The sequence below is a fragment of the Bos indicus genome, chromosome 2 (assembly GCF_029378745.1).
Source record: "Bos indicus isolate NIAB-ARS_2022 breed Sahiwal x Tharparkar chromosome 2, NIAB-ARS_B.indTharparkar_mat_pri_1.0, whole genome shotgun sequence".
NCBI lineage: Eukaryota > Metazoa > Chordata > Mammalia > Artiodactyla > Bovidae > Bos > Bos indicus.
Window position 1 is genome coordinate 84,670,706 of NC_091761.1, and position 20,641 is coordinate 84,691,346.

The 20,641-nt window shown below is 38.5% G+C and overlaps 1 protein-coding gene across 3 annotated transcripts in view; it reads right to left on the minus strand.

Moving 5' to 3' along the window:
- Positions 1–20,641, minus strand: part of HECW2 (HECT, C2 and WW domain containing E3 ubiquitin protein ligase 2) — a 449,303-nt gene that overhangs the window by 26,235 nt on the left and 402,427 nt on the right. For all 3 annotated transcript variants that reach the window (XM_070769675.1, XM_070769668.1, XM_070769682.1), the window contains 5 exons: positions 11,828–11,980; positions 9,947–10,045; positions 5,738–5,867; positions 4,133–4,279; positions 3,314–3,428 (listed from right to left, as the gene is read on the minus strand). In XM_070769675.1, the coding sequence (XP_070625776.1) occupies positions 3,314–3,428; positions 4,133–4,279; positions 5,738–5,867; positions 9,947–10,045; positions 11,828–11,980 (644 nt within the window). The remainder of the gene's footprint in view (positions 1–3,313; positions 3,429–4,132; positions 4,280–5,737; positions 5,868–9,946; positions 10,046–11,827; positions 11,981–20,641) is intronic.

Genomic DNA, 20,641 nt, shown 5'->3' on the forward strand with positions numbered 1-20,641 from the left:
CATAAATCATCATCTTGGATTCGTTAAAGGTTATTTACAATTTTAGACGAAGGAATAACACTGTTAATGTGATCACATGAGTGTCAAAAGTAAAACAAAACACTAAATGGAACCAAGAAATCTGTTTCCATTTAGAGGTCACTAAATGAAACTAGCAGAGAGAACAAGTGAGTTATTGTTAACCATATCATTTTTGAAAAATATAGTTGCTGGTATTGGAAATGCTTGAAACTTTCATTCCTTCATTTAAGAAATAATTTTGTATAGGAGTCTGAGCAAACTCCAGGAGATAGTGAAAGACAGGGAAGCCTTGCGTGCTGCAGTCCACGGGGTCACAAAGCGTTGGATACAACTGTGCGCTGAACAACAAACCACCATGCCAAGCACTGTACTACGCCTGAGGGTTGAGGGAACAATAGCAGAGGAAACAGACCCGCACAGGGCTTCCGGTACAGAGAGAGACATAAATCAAATAATTATACAAATAAACATATATTGTAAACTATTTTAAAACTATATATAATGTTCATATTTTAAAATCAAATTACTTTTTGTTAACAAAAAGGGAAAATAATTATACTACTTTCATTCCTTCAATGAGTAAATTTCAAATAATCATCAACCTAAATGTTATTTTTATTCCACACTGCAGTAGAGTTTAATAAAATGTCAATAGTATCATCCCACAGGAGGATTAAGGGAGTAGCTGCTGCAGCTGCTGCTGCTAAGTCGCGTCAGTCGTGTCCAACTCTTAGCGACCCCATGGACTGCAGCCCACCAGGCTCCTCCATCCATGGGATTCTCCAGGCAAGAATACTGGAGTGGGTTGCCATTTCCTTCTCCAATGCATGAAAGTGAAAAGTGAAAGTGAAGTCGCTCAGTCGTGTCCGACTCTTAGCGACCCCATGGAGATTCTCCAGGCAAGAGTACTGGAGTGAAGGGAGTAGCAGTGGATTCCCAAAACTCAATGGAGAAAAATTAAGTTCAGAGAGAAGGTGGACAAAGATTATAGCACAGTTAGTGATTCAGACCAGCTGAGTGACATATTCAGTGTGCAGAGAGCTACTCTAATTCTGAATCAGTAGCAGTTAGTCCTGAAGATAAGCTGGGTAGAAACCATTTTCCTGCAAATTTTTCCACACATGGGTTTTGAGGGGACTCTTGCCTTACTGTTTACCATTTGGTCAGTGATGCCCTTTGGAGAAGAAAGGGATCCAAATGGAGGGTAAATACAGCTAGACTGGACACGGAAATCAAGAGGGTCATTGTCCTGCTTTTGGCAAAGATTAGCTATTTGGTGCTGAGAAAAGAGTTTTGTCATCTATAAAATAAGTGCATTGGCTCTTTAAAGCTTTAAAGTTTTCTGACCCTTTGAACTGGCCCTTTTATGCCTCTCCTTTGCTGTCTGTGCCAAAACCATTTATAGAAGGAGCAGGAGTGAAAGTATCTCATCATATTCTCTACAAACAGCTGCCCTGTGAACATATGGCAAATGGCAGCAAAGCCGCACCTTCATTCAGTGCCAACTAGCTGGGGTAGCAAACATGGCAACTGGGTATCTTGCCCTTTTCCTGCCCCTCCCTCCCCCCAGCACTCTGTTCCCGAGGATTTTATTTGATAAGATTGACAATAAGCAAAGAAATAGGTACTTGATTCGCCATACACAGAGAATAAAAGTCTATCCTATGGAAACACAAAACTGGCTGATGTGATTGAATGTTATTAGAATCACCTGGGGGTGTGTGTGGTGGGTAAAAGAACGAGCTAATAGTATTTATGGTAACACATAAGTTACGCAGCATGTTGGAGAAATTGTATTTTAGTGAACGAAACTGGTTTAGTTAACAGTTATAACAGCTAAGGCCTATGTGGATTGACAGAGGGTCAATTGGTAAAGACTTATTACAGCAACTGGACTTCAGAAATAGCAGCAATGGACACTGCAGTTTAATCCTGCCTTTCAGAGAAAATGAGCAGGCAAAGCCAGCCGGGGCAATGATGATGGATTGGAAGAGCCGAGCATAAGCCAAAATAAAAGCATCGGGGCCAATGTTAAGGTGTATCTTTACCCATAGTTTTATGTTTTTTTTCCTTTAAATCTCTGTTTCAATTTACTGATAACTGGAGAACTGCTCAGCTCTAATTTTAGTCTGCTAAGTGATTAATTCAGTGACTTAAAGCTTGTATTCTTCACTCTCCAAGTTCACAATTACTGCTCACCTCTTACATTCTAAGTTAAAAGACAAAAGCAAAACCCAACTATCATTTATCATGACTTTCTGAAGACTTAATAACACTACAATAAATTTCAGAAAATGTATTTGTTCTTTGTTTGAAAGTATTGAATAAAACTAACTCTGGGTTAGCATCAGGTCCCTTTCCAAGTGTATTGATTCAGCAATCAAATCACAGTGGCTTTAATGCCAATTGCTAATTGAAAACTTGTACTGATCTGTAGAAATGCCAGCCCTAAAGCTTCCTATCTGGTGACATGTCCAGTTTTAAGCTGCTTCCCCAATGGTTCAGCAGTAAAGAATCCACCTGCAATTCAGGAGATGGAGGAGATGTGGGTTTGATCCCTGGGTGGGAAAGATCCCCTGGAAGAGGGTATGGCAACTCACTCTAGTATTCTTGCCTGGGAAATCCCATGGACAGAGGAGCCTTATGGGCTACAGTCCATAGGGTCACAAAGAGTCAAACATAATTGAAGACACTGGGCACGAATACAGTTTTAAGCTAATCTTACAGCAGTTTCCTTTTTGGTTGAACCTAATGCTTGAATTCTAAAAGGGTTTGTTCAACAAATTTGAAATCTGAGAACTGTATCTTATTATATTCATGAGTTTCAACTGTGAATTACAACTGGTAAGTAGTTCAAGTGAAATGTAGAAAAACTGTTTGCTCATTAAGAAGTTAAGAGGTAAAAAAAAGAAGTTAAGAGGTATGCCTCTTCAGGTTTGAGAATGAAGACAGAATAGGTGGAGTCTAACCAGTCCAATATGAGCTCCTTGATGCTTCACTAACAACACCATAAAACAATTAATTACTGTTCCTATGGTCATATTTCTTCACCAACAATTAAGACTTATGACATCCTCAGACGGTGCGTAAACAGTCCTCCTTCCACTTGACAGACGAGACAGCTAGGGGAAGAAGGGCATGCACTTGCTCATGGTCTCAAAGGAGAGTGCGTCAGACCTATGATTAGAGTGCAAGTGCCCCTGCCTGTCCTGGATCCAGATCCATGCGCTGAACCACTTGCCTCCCTTTAGTCTGAAACTAAAAATCCAGCCATCTTTAAGTCAAATTTCACCTCCTCTGTATTCTGTGTTGTTTCTCCAATCACTTAGGTCTATTTCAGCTGTGCCTGCGATGACCAGTTCTAGTTCTCTTGCATCAAAAACAGATACCAGCCTGGCATCCACCACCTGCAGAATAAAAAGAATACAGGACGTGGCTTAAGAACCTGGAGAAGCCTCAGCTACAATTACACTTCATCAAAAAAGGAGGGCACAAGGAGTGTTGGGAATACATGGATGTATTCTGTGGAGGCACTTTTAAAACTGTAAAGTTCTCTACAAATATATTTTTAGTACAAGGTTGATGAAATTTTCAACAGAATTTTTGTTTTATAATTGGTCATTAATGAATTCTTTTCTTTTCTTTTCTTTTTTTTCTCTTGGAGAAGATCTAGCGCTCCAGTCATTTTCATGTTTATTTTTATTTTAGCTATGGGGGCTTTTTCACAAAAGAAGTCACATGAAATACTTGTAACAACTCATTCTGACCCTCAGATATTATCATTTGCATGCTATCTCATTAGCATGAGATTTGATTACCCATATCTAAGCATGAGTAAGATGCATGACTTAAATGTTATTACTGGTCATTCAACTCTCAAATGCTATTTGAATTCAGGTCATTTTATTTCAATGATTTCTTGTAACAGGGCAATAAATTTTTTGTATTCTTGAAACATACAGGAAAAATTATTGAAGTTTTTAAATTGAATTAGCAACAGTAAATACAACAAAAGAGAAATGAGAATATGACACAGATATGAAGTAGAATGAGAGGGACCAAGGTATAACTGGGGTCAGCCGAGAACTGCACTATAGCTGGTTGTCTTTACCTCATAGAAGCCACGCACTAAGCTCTCTGTCTGCTGCACGACACCCCTCTCAATCCTCCATTTCACCATCCTCTCAATGTACTCCTTCTTGTTCTTCTCTGTGACTGGGATGTTGGCACCCCCTGGTTTTAATTCTCGTTCAGTAATCTGCGATTAAAAAAACAGAAAGGCTGACCATAAAGCAATATGTTTGATGATGTAAGACTACTGCTACCAATGAGCTGGAATCAGCCTCTACCTGTCCCAGCCCTGGGAACATCTTACAAGCAGGAGGTCAGCACCAGCACAGAGCTGGGCGTACAGCGGTGCTCAGGGAAAACAGGCAACGAGTTGATGTCTGAGCGCCTCCATGGCTAAATATATATGTGTCACAAGTGCTCCAGGTTAAGCTTTAAATCCACAAATAAATCTTCTAAATGAAAATGAAGAGGTTTCAAATTCTGTGCCACTGCTATTTGAATGTCTGATAAGACATTATCACACATTTCTTTAGGATTCAGAATTAACTACATATAGAAAGCAAATATTTAGGTAAAAGTCTACCTTAAGGAAGCAGAAATATATTCAAGCAAATGTTAACTTGAGACCTACTTACCAAAATATGAAATTCAGGAGACCAGCCAGGTATTAATGTCTAACTAAGAATATTACTTATGAACCAGTATACAATTTCTGAAAGAAATCTTTTAACCAACTCTTTTACTAATTAAAAAAAAAAAGTATTTTCAAGCCTTCACCAAAATAGAGTTTACTTTCCCCTAGCTTCAAAACAATCCATTTTAGTTCTTAACCATGAATGAGAATTAAGTACAAGTGCCAACTGAATATTTTAATATTCAACTCTGAGGTAGCATGCATTTTTAAAAACTATATTTTATATCAGATACATTCTCATATCTTATGAGGATATTATAGTTGGAAATAAAAAGAAGATTGCTTACAACACACAAACAGTTATCACTATCTATAAATTAAAACATCTTATAATAACCTTTGTAACCAAGATTATTGTTCAGTTCAGTTCAGTCGCTCAGTCGTGTCTGACTCTTTGCGACCCCATGAATCGCAGCACGTCAGGCCTCCCTGTCCATCACAAACTCCAGGAGTTCACTCAGACTCACATCCATCGAGTCAGTGATGCCATCCAGCCATCTCATCCTCTGTCGTCCCCTTCTCCTCCTGCCCCCAATCCCTCCCAGCATCAGAGTCTTTTCCAATGAGTCAACTCTTCGCATCAGGTGGCCAAAGTACTGGAGTTTCAGCTTTAGCATCATTCCTTCCAAAGAAATCCCAGGGCTGATCTCCTTCAGAATGGACTGGTTGGATCTCCTTGCAGTCCAAGGGACTCTCAAGAGTCTTCTCCAACACCACAGTTCAAAAGCATCAATTCTTTGGTGCTCAGCCTTCTTCACAGTCCAACTCTCACATCCATACATGACCCCAGGACAAACCATAGCCTTGACTAGACGGAATTGTAACTACATAAATCTGGGTTTAAACCACCCAACCAGCCACAAATATATAAACATTTGATCTTAGCCACTGAATTAATCCTTCACCAAGCAATAGTCTTCCCACACACAATCACCATTATTCACAACAAACCTGCCCAAAAACTTCTTCGTTCACAGTGAATGTGAGGTCCAGGATGTCATGGATGTCATTGTCTTTCATCCACTGCAGGCTCTGATGGAACTCTTCATCAAGGTATTCTAGATCACTCAGGTCACAGAGACTAAGATGACAAAGAGAAACAAATATGTAGGCACGGATATTAGCTAAACCCAGAATCGTGAAGAAATACACTAAGAATTAGTGACAAGTACAATATCAACTAAATAAGCAGTGATTTCTGGAATGTATTTTGTCAAAGTCAGTAACCAAAGCAGTGAAATAATTCAGAAATGTATAAAATTTTAAAATCCTGATATGTAAAATGCCTTAGGAATCACTCAATTTGTTTTATCTTTTACAGACACAGAACTGGAGGTACAAAGAGTGGCTGCCGTTTGCACAGCCACCCACAAATAATGCCAGAGGTAAAACTGGGACTTGGGTTGACAACTTGGGTTCAGTATTCTTTGGCTAGGTTAAACTATTTTAAATTATCATTTTCCTAATTAGAAATGCTTTGTACATTTCTATACTGTACTTTAACTTTTTTTTTTTCCCCAAAGCTTCCCCCCCGCAAAGACTAGAATCTATGATCCACATTCACATATATCCCTTTTATCTTCAGGGTTCTTACTCTTTCTATGATTCTGAAAACTGAAAGCCACAGAATTGCTCTACAGTTTTAATAGTTTTCTATATTTCTCTCTTCTTTCTTCATTGCTGAGAGAAGTTCTACATGAGGTGGAGCTACTATTACATGTCCCTGTTGTAAAGGTGGTAGCAACTAATTTGCTTTATTGTTTTGGAATTTCCTTTGCTCAGCCCAGTTTCAAAGATGATTTTGTTTAGTTCAGTCTACACATGTAACAGACACCAAGTATGTGCCAAACATCTTAATAGCTACTTGATAAACAGTTACTGCCCTCAAGGAGCTAATGTAGACCATTAGAGAAACAAAGACACAAATAGATAAGTTGATTTAAGGTGATAAGGAATAGCCTAGGGTGGATAACACATTATTTGTGTCCTTTTTTATATGTATGTTATACTTCAGTTAAAATTTAAAAAGGTACGTAAGGTAGATACTGGGACCTCCCACAGCAAACATGCAAGCCATTTATTTTGACCTGGAGACTGACTGATTTTTCTGATTATATTTTTCATTTAGTAAGACAAATAAATTTCTATATAATATTTTATTGGTTCCATAATGCTTTCACATATAGGGTCTCCACCAAAATGTTACAGAGTAGGAATACTTATCTCAATTTTACTGATGAGAAACTCAGCTCAGGAATGTTATATAAGTTGCCTGATGTCACACAGCCAGTAGGTAGCTGGGACAGAGCTTGAAATCAGATCAACATTTAAAAAAACATTTCCTCATTTTTAAGATGAGAAAACTGCAAATCAGTAACTAAGTCAAGATCAAAAGTGGCTGGGGAAAAGCTGTTTTGATCTCCTGATTTCTTGTCCAGTGCAAATTCTACTCCCTCCCCCTCTCCCACAATGGTATTACATTTTCTCCAGCAACAAATGACATCTTCAGTTTACTCTGTAGAGTTGATTTAAGACACAGCTCAACCTAATCCATGAAACATTTGAAGATCAAAACTAATCTTCAGACAGTTTTTAAATAGATTATTAATCAAGCACTGTAAGTGCCAAGTGTTGAAGCTATAATATCTGATATAAACAACCAAGCTACATAATCATGACCTGGAGATTTAGAAGAAGCTTTTTGGAGTAGATGATACCTATACTAAAGTCTTCAGGATGTTTCAAGCTAAAGAGGTAAAGGGGAATAAATAAAAAGGAGAAAGGGAGAAAAGAGAGGCAGGAGAAGACAACCTGAGCAAAGCACAAAGGGATGGAGTATACAGATATTCCAAGCATATGCGCAGCACCAGAGGGTTAACCATAAGACAGAATATCCAGAGAATGAGGCTGGAAATGTATCTAAAAGCTGGTCTTGAAAGTCATTCTAAGGAGCTTGGTGATTCAGAACTACTGAAAAGTTTTAAAACAGGCAATGACATGATCAGACATGAGGTGTGACTTTAAATTGTTTATCCGGAAGTGGCAGTACAGAGGATTTACTTATAATGGGGGGTGGGGGTGGGTATCATTGGGTGGAAACCAGTTAATAGACCACTACAGTAACCTGTCCAAAGTAATATACGGATTTCAGTTAGAGCACAGCTATCAGGGTAGACTGGGTATGTGTTCGATCGTGCCTGACTCTGCAACCTCCTGGAATGTAGCCCACCAGGCTCCTCTGTCCATGGCATTTTCCAGGCAGGAATATTAGGATAGAGAAGATGAACTTTAGAATTATTGAGGAGGCAAATGTGGAAATGAGTAAACCATTTTAGTGAGTGGGTAAAAAGAAGCATATCTAAAATGAGACAGCAAATGAACTCAAGTTGCAAGATAACTCTGATTCACTGCCAGTCTTGAGGGCCACTAGACGAAAAATTCCTAAGGCCACAAGTTTAGCAGGAAAAACAACCTGAATGATTTGTGACCTGTACCATGGGAATGGGGCAGGAGGTGGGGAAGAGAAGAAACTGTGCTGTGCATTTACTAACCCTGTTTAAGGGTGACTCCCAACTTCTGACCCTGGTGATTTGAGAATGTTGGCACTATGAACTATGACTAGGCACATGGGGGAAGGTATATTTTTAGGTCAGGAGAAAATGATGAATCTAGTTTTAATCATGTTGGTTTTGAGGTACCTGTGAGACATACAAGAGACATTAAGTAAAATATTGACTGCTTGAGCTTACAACTCAAGAGAGATCATATCCAAGGGTGTGGACTGGAGAGTCAGTAGATGAGACAGCTAAAGAGGTTTCCCATGAGAACATATATATATAGAGAGAAGAGGGGAAACCAGAATGGAAACTTCAGGAACACCAAGGTTAAGGGCAAGTCAGGACACCCACAAAGGAGGCTTAAAAGTAAAAGGTGAACCCAGAGAGCATAGTGTCATGGACACCAGAGAAGGAAGAATTCAAGAAAAATGGATGGGTCTGGGAGGGATCAATACTATCAAAAACAGCAGAGTGGTCTATTAAAATAGAGACTAAAAAACATTCTATAAAAGCTTCCATAGGTTATTGGTGGGAAACAAGCTAGATTGAAGTGTGTTGAGGGCATGTCAACACTCAGTATAGACTACTCTTTCAGGAAGTTTAAATGGGAAGATGAACGATAAGGAATGAAATGGAAAGATGCAAATGGGCCAGAAGAACCAGAGAGGCAGAAGGCCAGTGTTCAGGTGCTCAGGGCTTTATTGGCCTATATATCAAAAGAGACGATGGCAAAAGTCTTCCTACTGGCCCTCTTTAAGAATCCATTAGAAATACTTTCAGTTGAGGTCTAGGCTTACAGAAAGCAGATACATGGGTACATGGCCTTGGTTAGGGAATGAGCTGGTCAGAACCATGCAATCCTGCTGCACTTTCTTGTTGCAAGTTTGAGCTACTACTCTCACAGACAGTTGCCTTCTATTCAGCCTTGTAAATGATTACTAATTACAGGACAGAAACTGTTGGCTCTACATTTTACAATAATTGCAATCTTTCACTGTGGTAACAATGAAGAAAAAGTCCTGTGAATGCTAAATTTTCATCTGCTATCATAAATTACTGCCTTGCATATAGAGAGATTTCAAGAAAAATATGGGACTTGAAAAATACGGCCCACCTCTAACAAACAAATGTTGAAAAAGGAGAGTGAAAATTTGAACCAAGAATAAGCAGTTGAACATTTGCTTAAGGCAAAATGTAAAAGGCATCTTGTGAAAGACGGGGGGCTATGAGTCACCAAGACTAATCCACAACTATTCTATTAATAATTGGCATTAATACCACAGGAATTTCAGCACTGTATTTGAAGTACAATTGTTTTGAAGAAACATGTGTAGCAACAAATGAGAATCAATTACTCAGAGTAGAGCAAAACTAAGCCTTTGGGAACAAGACAGGAATAAAGGATCAGAAGCTGGAAAAATCCAGTAACCATATTTGAAATTAGATTAGTTGATTAGTTTCAGAAATCTAAACCACTATTAAGTAAATAGTAATAGATTTGAGATAGTGAGTCAAAACATGACCTTGACAAAAGATTCTTTTGGATAAAGGAAATACTTCATTCTTTACATGCAACTTACACAAGCAATAAAAATACTCTTACATTCTGAGAAGAGCCTTATAAAAGGGCCGTGTGAAGAAGGCATCCAACAAATACTGGTGAATTAGTGCAAGGCCAAGGATCCTACCACTGAACCGGAACCTGTGAAGGAAAAGCAGGAGATGGTTTATATGGAGCACTTGGAGCAGTTTCTAAATGTTTCTGTTTCCTCTCAAGAATGCCTTCCAGTTCTAACCACCTAAGATTTTCTAAGAAGAACTGCCTTCCAGGTTCATGAGAATTTGTATGCACTGTAGGCTGTGTCTTCATTAGTTGATTTTCACATCTACTTATAGAAGAAATCTGTTTCAATCTGATATTCAGAGAGATACTGCTGCACCTTCTCCTCATGTCAGTGATGTCCAGCATGTAGCACTCTACATGGCCAACATGAACTCCCTGTTAGCATGACAGTGAAATTTCCTTAAATCACTTGTAAGAAATGTTGACAGAATGAGACCGGTAATGGTGGGGAAAATGTCCCCTTGTAGTTTGCGTGCATGAATATCAGCGGGATTTCTCTAGTGCAAACCTAGCAGCAATTCCCTTTTGAGGAAAAGCCCAGTCTCGGAGTGAGAAAGTTCCTAGTTCTACTCTCTCTCAAACCCCTCTCTTAACAGTAACTGTCACCATCCAAGAATTATGCATGTGTACATTTGAGGGAGTTTCCACATGGGACATTCTGTTCTCTAAAATTTCAGTGCTCAATTCTATTCTGAATCACTTTGGAAACTTTATTAGATATATGTCATGACTGGATTTGCTGAGATGTACATATATTTTCTTTTTCAAAAATATTCAAGTTTCTAGCCTTTTGAAAGCCTGATGCCTTCTGAAAGTGTAAATGCACACTGAGGTTCATAGTGTCCAACTATAATTCTAGTGTCAGGCAACCATCTTAAGATCAATGTCCAGCAGCTTTGTTTTTCTTTATTTCCACTTAGGTTAGCATAACTGCAATAGCTACTCTTAGGAGGACTTCTAACTGTAGTTAACCGGAAGTTAATTTGAAGAATAAGTCCTAAACCTTAATGCCCTCCACCCACCAATATTAACCTCATGACTCAAAGAAATTTTTTCCATGATTCCTATTCACGTTCTTTTTTTTGTTACTATAGTGAAAATGAACAGAAACAAGCAAACGGGTTATATAGATACTTCAAGTCTATAAATGCAGGCATGTAAAACATGTCACAGAGTGCAATTTGAGGTTTTAAGAATAAATAATTCCCAGATGGGAATCCTATACCAGCTTTACTTGATTTTGTGTGAAAAATTAGGAGCAGGGCAATTCCTGGCTACAAACTTGAAATAGTGACTGGGATAAATGGCCACTGCTGTGACCCCACACTCCTGCTTGCCTGCCAGGATTCTCTTCCACCATCGGTTCCTCTAAGCCACTCTGTCTTCCTGTCCTCCCTCCCATTAGAAAACCAACAGACCCAGCTGCTCTGCCCCTTCCTACATGTTAGCCACTTCCCCAAGGACTGTTCTAGAAACTGCCTGTCCTTTGGGTCAGGATTTTGCCCTACTCACCCCCACCAGTCCCCTGTCACAGCTCAGAGTCACCCAAAGCTTCAGACAAGGATTTAGGGTCTTGCTAAGAACCTAACATCATCTGCAACGTTCTCTCAGGAAAAAACCTTTTGGATTCTACCCAACTCACTTAAAATTGGTCTTACAGAACATAATCTATTCCTAGACTGGAAAGTGCCTGTATGTTAAATTTGATAATGCAAACAAGAGTCAAATGAGATATTTAACTGAAAATATGATTTTCTCAAAAAAAAAAAAAAAACTTTTTTTTTTTTTTAAGTTTAGGTGCTTATAAAAACTAATATCACAGAAAATCAGCTAAAGAAAAACGGGGAGAAAAATACTTACCATTCATGGTGATTGTCTACAAAGGCAGACATGGGACTTATTTGTACTGTGTATGTGTCATTGGCTGAATATTCAAATAAGCCATAATATGGGTTAAAGAGTTCTCTGGATACCAGGAAGAAAAACTCTCTGGAAGGTCCACTGTAATCCAGCCTTTAAAAAATTCACAAAAAGAGCAGTCATTATTTTTTTTCTGTTTATTACACACATTTAACACAGTGCTCAACTTTCTGTAAAACAGGAAGTATAATTATCAAGTTTGGTGGTGGTGGTTTAATCATTAAATCATGTTGCAAAAGGTAAAATAACTTAAGTGCCCAGAGTCAGGCCATGCGGAGAGAGATTGCAGTGGGAATGCCTTATTTAAGTAGGTTAAACCTGAGGGCATCTGTTACATACATCCATGGGAATATGGAGTCCTCATGTTTTTCCAAAACACTTTTAAATGCGGGCAAAAAGAGACTTAAGGGAATTGGTGAGAGGATATTACAGATATAAGGCCTCCTAGGGAGATCAGAGGCAAAAGATGGAATGATAGGGTTCAGATGAAAATTTTAAATTATAAAACACCAAGGAAAATTATAGACAAGAAAAGTGAGGGTGTCTAAAGCTTCCTTGGGAAGGTAGTTGAGAAGAGGCTGAAATTCTAGCACCTGAACAACAGTGTAAATTCCATTTTACTTACAAAAAGACATCAGGATCAAAGCAAAATCTGAGAACGATTGTGCGAGGTTTGAGGACTGACAAGCAGCAAACAATGCTGAGAACAAAAAATGCACCAAAGAGGAGTATGTAATAAAGCAATTTGATATGCTCAAATTAAAATGAAAAATGTAAAGTACATCTATCTACCCTATGGTAAAAAGTTGACATAAGGGTTCAAAGACAGGAAGGAATTCTGAGGGGGGAATGAAAGCAATGGATAAGTTGGGGTGGTGGGATTTAATAAGACTTCCTTTGTTCACTCTATTTTTTTCCCTCTATGGAATTTCCTTCAATGGCCACTTCTGTATTTTTTTATGACAAAGAAAAAATTCCATATGTGTGGTATGGAATTGTGTGATAGAGAAAAGGATCTTATTATAGGTAGAAGAGGGAGCTGGAATAATAGTAAGGAAAATTAAAAGGCCTTCATATATCTTAGTTGAAAGTTTAATAGAATTTTCTTAAAACAGACATCAGCTATCCACATACTAAGTTCTTAATTTTTGCCATATCTGAATATATATGCACTACTATTTACTTAATATTTCCAGCTTTACTTGCTTTTCCAATGTAGCCTTGTCTTAACACAATATTTTGAAATTGTGATGTGTTAGCTTTATTTCTTCTCTAATACACATGAAAACAAATACATAAATATTAACATAAAAAATATGCGTCTATGTAATAGGCCAAGGCAGCTTCTTGTGGTTTCTTTCCACTGTCCTGGTTTTGGTCTCTGACACCACCAAGAACAAGTAGATTACTTGTTCCACTTGAACATTCTTCACACATTTAGAGGCTTTCCTTCAACAAATATGTGAGTGCCTATTAGGTTTGGGGTATTAATCTAGATGCTAAAGATGCAAAGTTTTATTTTTACGTCATTTTCGACAAGATTCTAAGTTCAGCAGTGTCTGTATTCCTGGTCCCTGTCCCCTCCTCACTCATGAACAACCTCCTCTCATGGCAGGGCAGGGAAGTCCCCTGTCATGTTGGTCCTCTGCTCTGAACACTCTCCAGGTGTCAAAGTCTGACCTAAGGGGTGTGTCTCTACTGATCACAATACTCAAGGTGTGGTCTTGTCAGCAAAAACTTAGGGCTCTTGACCTCTCTTCTTGGACACTTTTCTCCACTACTGCAGCTTAACGTCACCCTGCCTTGTGGGCAGTCCCTTTACTTTGTTGACTCATCACAAGCTCGTCATCAGCTCAAACCTTTCACCTATGTTACTTTAAACTAGGACTCTCCCACCCTGTCTGCACGTCACTCTATCTTTTTAAAACCTAAGCACTAGACACGAATATTAATACTTGCCATACTAAATTTCACTTTGTGAGACTGAGTCCATGATTCTAGTCTACCTAGATCCCTGTGGACGCAAAACTTCTCTCCAAATTTCCTGCTGATGATGAATTACATCAGCAGACCCCTGTGTCTTTTCAGAAACAGAGAATACCAATCAAAACATCTTAGTGGTCATTTTGTCCATCCTCTCACCTCACTGAGGAGATGACTGGCGCTGAAGGAAATCGCTGACTTGTATCAAATGAAAGCTGCAGTGGAGGATCCAGGCCTTGACACAGGTTTCCTGACCCCGTGTGTGATGTTCATTACTCTTTACAGTCCACTCTTCAATATATTTAAAACGTTCAGGAGGACTAGATACAACATTGCTTATAGAGGAGAGGTCGGAAAACTGTGACTTGCAGGCCAAGTCTGGTCCAGGCCCTCACATTGTAAAAAAAGTTTTATTGGAACATAGCCATGCTCATTTGTTTATGTGTTGTCTGGCGCTGTTATGACGGCAAAGTGAGTAGGTACAACAGGGAATGGCCTGAAAAGCTGAAAATAATATGGCTCTTTACGGAAAAAGTTTGCCAACCTCTGTTACAGAAGAAAGTAGGAGGAGAATGTTACTTTATTAAAAAGCCTAGCTTACTCTAAATCCTCTTCTTTAGTGAAGATCATTTCAAGAAAAGGTAAAATCACAACAATGTCCTAGAGAGTATGAAATCTTCAGGAGTGGTCACAACTATTAAGCAGGAAGCCAGGAGCCCTGGCCTGGAGGCAATGTAGGAGGAAAATATATCTTCCTCAACTGGTCAGGCTTTTATCTGCTCTTTTTTTTTAACTCCAGCAGCACTGATAGAGTTACTCTAAAGTGAAGACATTTTTAAAGTTTGATTTGATTATAATCTGAACTTTAGAACCACATATCTGAGAGCAGGTTGTTGATTACAAATTACATACGCCTACCTAATTCAATAAGACGTGTCCCAGCAGGATACCTTATGCATGCGCTTCCTGTAATGTCTTAGCAACCTCTTCCATATAAATAGTTAATATGACTCATATCACAGGGATCATTTGTTACATTCCTGTTTTGCCAGTTAGGTTGGTTCCACAGCTAAAGACTTGGCACAGAAATACAGAAACTCTGGACAACGGGTGTGTAGCCACACAACAGCTGCATCTGAGGGCATTTTGGAATAAGCACAGATGTCTTTAGGGTGGCAATGTCTTTTTGAGCCCCATGAAACGCTGATAAGGCATTTTAAACACCATCACGTTGCTGGGCTGACACCACCCGAGTTGTTAGTGGCATCCAATATTTCTTAAATAATTTTATTCTCTGGTTCTTTATGTTCAACTAAAAATTGCCAAAAACAAAGTATCCCAAAGGAAGCAGACTATAAAATGAAAGAGGATAGTGGCATTGGGCAGTCTGACTGCCATTTCCTACACATTTTCTGGGAGACAGAAAGGTTTTCTTTCTTACAAGCTGGTTCAGGCACACATGGTCTACATACCTTCTGATTCACTCTTATGTTTGTATCAGCAAGGCATTAGTTCTTGAGCCACTAAAGAAGTGATAGGTGAGTAGGGAATTTTGTGAGCAATTAATATGACAAAGTTTTACCTGGAGATACCAAGCCAAAGCCTGGAAATAGAAGCACCTTTCTTCAGTATGGTTTGGGTCAGTTAGGTTATCCTGCAAATATCTCTCTTTAGACAAAAACAAGCAACACCTTAGTTTCACTTGAAGCTTTACAAATATTTGAGGAAACATTGGTCAAGGCCAGTACCCGAAACAACTTCTAGACCAGTCAGATGTAAGAGCTGCTGGTTATTTTATAAGTAGGGACTCAAAAAAACCTTTCAGATCTCATCCCCCGCTAGTTTCTTGCATTTGCCTAAGTAGAAATATCATAGGAAGAGCTCACCTGTACTTAAATCCCCAAACTAAAACTGTTTGCACACCTCCCCTCCCTAGTCCAAGTATGGCTTTGCAAGACAGATGACTGATATCATATAGAAGGCACCTTACATATAATGAACTCATTCTTTCTTAAAGAAAGGTGCCTTTTATAGAGTTGGCCATGGAGGACAAAAAACAGAGGCAATCACAGTGTAAACATCCTCTCTTGATCCAGGCCATTATTTCCTTACTTGTTGTGGGTACTAAGAAGTGAATGTAAACCTGAAACTAACGCACTATTATAAATCAACTCTACTTCAATAAAAAGAAAAAGAAGTGAATGGCCCAGGATGTCCTATGTGAACACAATAGTCTACGTAGCTAACTTCTGACACCAACAAGCTTTAGTTGCTAAAACTTTTAATTCAGAAGAAAATAATACACTGAAGAATATGCAGTACTTGTGGCTCCCCTCTTAAAGAAGCAATGTCCAGGCAGACAGAAGCCCAAGAGGCAAGCAGACCATGCAATTTCCCGCCACACTCAGTCCAGACGACTCAGTTTCCAAATCATTCCTCCACTGCTGTTTTCTCCTACTCCCCACTTTGCAAGAGGAGATAACCAAATTAAGCTCGGTGGAAATTTAAATGACTAGAACAAAATCTCCAGCTCTGACCAAATTAAATCACAGTGTTTGCTTAGAAATTGTCCGTATTTCATAAAAAGCCAAGCATAACAAGACATTAATTTAGTGAGATATACTAATCACTTGTCAACTAGCATAACTACATAAAAAGGCTCTAGAATTATTTTTGCATTTTTAATTGAATACAGGTATCTCTAATATTCTGGGGTTAATTCTACCTCACATGGAATTTGTAGCTGTCCTATACATTTACGACTATGACACTTCTCATCAATTTCTCTTGACTCAGCTCTTCCATTTCAGGAAAAATCTATATATGATGTGTCAAGACCTACACAAAGAAACATCTTAGAGCAGAACTGAAGTCTCTGAGTGAATCTGCTAATTCACACTTTTTTGGAGAGTAGGCAGACACATTATTCTGAAAAGATAAATCCTTTCTCTTTATGCCCTCACTAATATATTGTAAATAAAGACCCTGATCATGACAGGTAGAAAATACTATCAGTGAGATGGTATCAATAGAAATTGCAAGATATTATTTCCTCATAGATAACAAAGTTGACTTTAGCAACATAAAATAATACTCTATACATACCAATACCTCTACTAATTTGGACTTTCCACAGAATTAATTCTCTCTCTAGACTTACTACTCTACTGACCTCAAATGCAAAAGGAAGCATACACATACCAAAATTACCCTGGTAGCCCCCATCACGCAACAACAAAATAAGAAAAGTTGTTCAGGGAGTTTCTGAATCTCCCTAAATCTTGTCTCTATGCTTTCTTTTAATAAGTGATCTTTTTAGAATAGTTTTTGATTTATAGAAAGGTTACAAAGACAGTAGGGAGAATTCTCATACACCTCACACCAGCACTTCTTAGGTGCTTCTGGTTTTTGATGACCTTGACAGCTTTAAGGGGCACTGGTAAGGTAATCCGGTAGAACGTCCCTCAGTTTGGATTTATCTGATATTTTCCTCCTGATTAGACTGGTGTTACATGTTTTTGGGAGGAAGACAATAAAGGTAGTGCCATTCTCATCACATCATACCAAGGCTATATACTATCAACAGGATATATCACTTTTTTACTTTAGCCTTGATCAGCTGCCTGTGTGTTTGTAAGGCTTCTCCACTGGAGGCTTACTTCTTTCCCACCCCTTTTCACAGGGTACTGTTTGGAAGGAAGTCACTCTGTGCAACTCATAAGGAGCACTGAATTATGCAGAAAATTATTTGGAAACCTTCTGCAGAGGAGATTTGTCTATTCTCCTTCATTTAATTATTCAATTGTATATTTATATCAATATATATGTATCTTATACTTCAGGGTTCTAATCCAATACTACTTTATTTTGTTGCTCAAATTATTCCAGCTTTGACCACTGGGAGTTCTTTCAGATGGTTCTTGTGTCCCTTTGACATCACTGTGAATTGTTTTGAGTTTCCCTATACTTTCTGGTACAAGATACTTCAGACACTGTCTTGTATGATTCCTGCCCCAGTCCGAGAATCATCCATGTCTACAAGGAGCCCTAGTCCCCTTTACTAAAGAACAATATTAAAAACCAACATCTACACACTAGTTGTATATTCTTGTTTAATACCTATTTCTAGAGCTAAACATGAAAAACTTCCAAAATAACACATTTTGAGGACATTAAAATTAATGAAGGAAAAGGGACAGAAAATTTTCAGCTCCATTCTAGAATTCCACAGAAAAACCTAGGTAGCTTTTCTCTTTGGATACTTATTAGAAACCAGAAAGAAATATTATGATCTTTAATTTTAATGTAATAAGATGGCAAAGGCTAAAATAACTTCTTAATTTTATGTTGTTTTGAGGTTAATCTTGCAAAACATATGATGTGTTCCTAATGACTTAATAGCAAAATAAATTTGATATCTAATAATACATATGTATGATACTGACATGATAAAGCATGAGATCAGAAATAACCTGGCCCTATTCCAGCCTCAATAAGCCTCATGCAGAGATTGTCCCTGAGGGCCAAGGTCACACCTCAAAATATCTTCCATCTTATTTTCCTCCTGGGGTTACAAGAAGAAGACAGGTAATGGAGGCAGAAAACATTTGGGCATTAGTAGCAATTAAATAAAGAGGTTTCAATCCCCACTCTGTCTGGGCCTCCTCCTAGGAACGGATGTCAGTCCAGATCATGGGGAGACAGCTTTAAGATGATAAAGCATGATCAGCATCTGTTCTATTCAAACCTAAGTAACAGCGCTTCCAAAGACTCATGACTACATCTCTGAGATCTCAACAAACTGTGGTCTAACAATTATGGAAGACAGCTGGAGCTCTGAGGGAGGAAAAGTATTCTCATCCAAACTAGGCTGGTTATGTAAGGAAATACTTGGAATCCCATGCATACCTGTGATCAGACTAAAAACATTTGCCTTCATTTTCAACTGTGCACCTGCATCTTTAAGGCAACTAACAAAAGCTAGAAGTCCACTAAGGCTCATCAGCAACAAAAGGATCAAGACTCAGGCAAGCTTCTCAGACTTTCTCACATTATATTGTTTTCCCATCTATTATTTTAATCTAGGCACAGCTGGGAGACACTACATTTAGCAAGATAAATTATCAGTTACTAGCTGAAATAGTGAAAAGGCCCATGGGTAGGAAAAAATTCAGATAGATTAGAGTTCAAGAAGTGAAGTGAAAATGTTAGTAGCTTAGTCGTGTCCTGCTCTGCAATCCCATGGACTGTAGCAATTCAGACCCCTCTGTCCATGGAATTCTCCAGGCAAGAATACTGGAGTGGGTTGTCATTACCTTCTCCAGGGGATCTTCCCAACCCAGGGATTGAACCAGGGTCTCCCACCTTACAGGCAGATTCTGTACCGTCTGAGCCACCAAAGAAGCCCAGAGTTCAGGAGTTTTGCCTAAATCCCAATATTGGTCTAAGAATCCTATATGGAAGACAAGAGGCCTAATTTTGAATTTTAATTTTGCTATTATCTAGTTCAACTAGCACATGAAAATTATTTTATACTTTGACAGCTCCATTTCATCAACCAAACACCACATGGCTGAATTTGTTGAATATTATTAAGATTCCATAATCTACTTTATTCCTGGGCAAGACTGAGCGTGTAGCCTTAGAATGATCCAAATCAATAGGAGTTAAGCAGTTAAAGAGAAGACAACTGGAATTCCAGCAATCATGTGATATTTTTAAAATTCACTCTAGTGATGTTTACAAAGAAGGTGCTAAGACTCCAAACTTAAACCTGAAATAAGGAAAGAGGAATGACTCTAGGAGAGATGAGAGCTGCCATCCTCTGAAGAGTCAGAAAACCACCAGTATGCCTATTTGAATGGAATAAACACTGTGTAGGAGTCTTCATTGCATTCATTTCCTAACTTCATCTCCACGAGCACACTCATGGAAGAGTCATAGAAGGCTGGACTCTCTTTATGGTAGGTAGTTATTTTGGTAGGTGTGCCAAAGAAAGAGAAAAAGTGGGGACAGAAAAATAAGAACTAAGGCCTAAAAGTTACTGCTGGGGAAGTGTCCAGGTAGAATAGGAGGATTTTTTTTCCCCTCTTTTTCTTTTTGTCTCTCTTTCTTTTTAATCGAAGTATAGTTGACATACAGTATCAGTGTCAGATGTACAACATAGTGATTCCACATTTTTATACACTGTATGATAACCACCAGACCACCATGAGTCTAGTTACCATCTCGTCAGCATGGAAAGCTATTACTGACAATATTGTTACTGACAATATTCCTTGCTATATATTACATCCTGTGACTTATTTATTTTAAAACTGCAAGTCTGCACTTCTTAATACCCTTTGTCTATTTCACCCATTCCCCCATCCTCTCATCCCCTCCCCTCTAGCAAACACTGGTTTCTAACTCATGATTCTAAAACCGAACTTTTTTGACAGGTGAAGTATGATTTACTTTGCATTCCAGTGCACATAACAAGATTATAGATGTTAAAATGCAATTTCTTGCTTTTTCTCTCAAAGTCCATGTCTTGAACCTTCTTATGTTGTTGGTGGGAATGTAAAATGGTGAAGCCACCATGGAAAATAGTATGCGGGTTCCTCAAAAGAACCAAAACTAGAGTTATCATATGATCCAGCAATCCCACTTCTGGGCATCTAACCAGACGAAACTCTAATTTGAAAAGATACACGCTCCCTATGTTCACAGCAGCACTATTCACAATAGCCAAGACATGGAAACAACCAAATGTCCATCAACAGATGAATG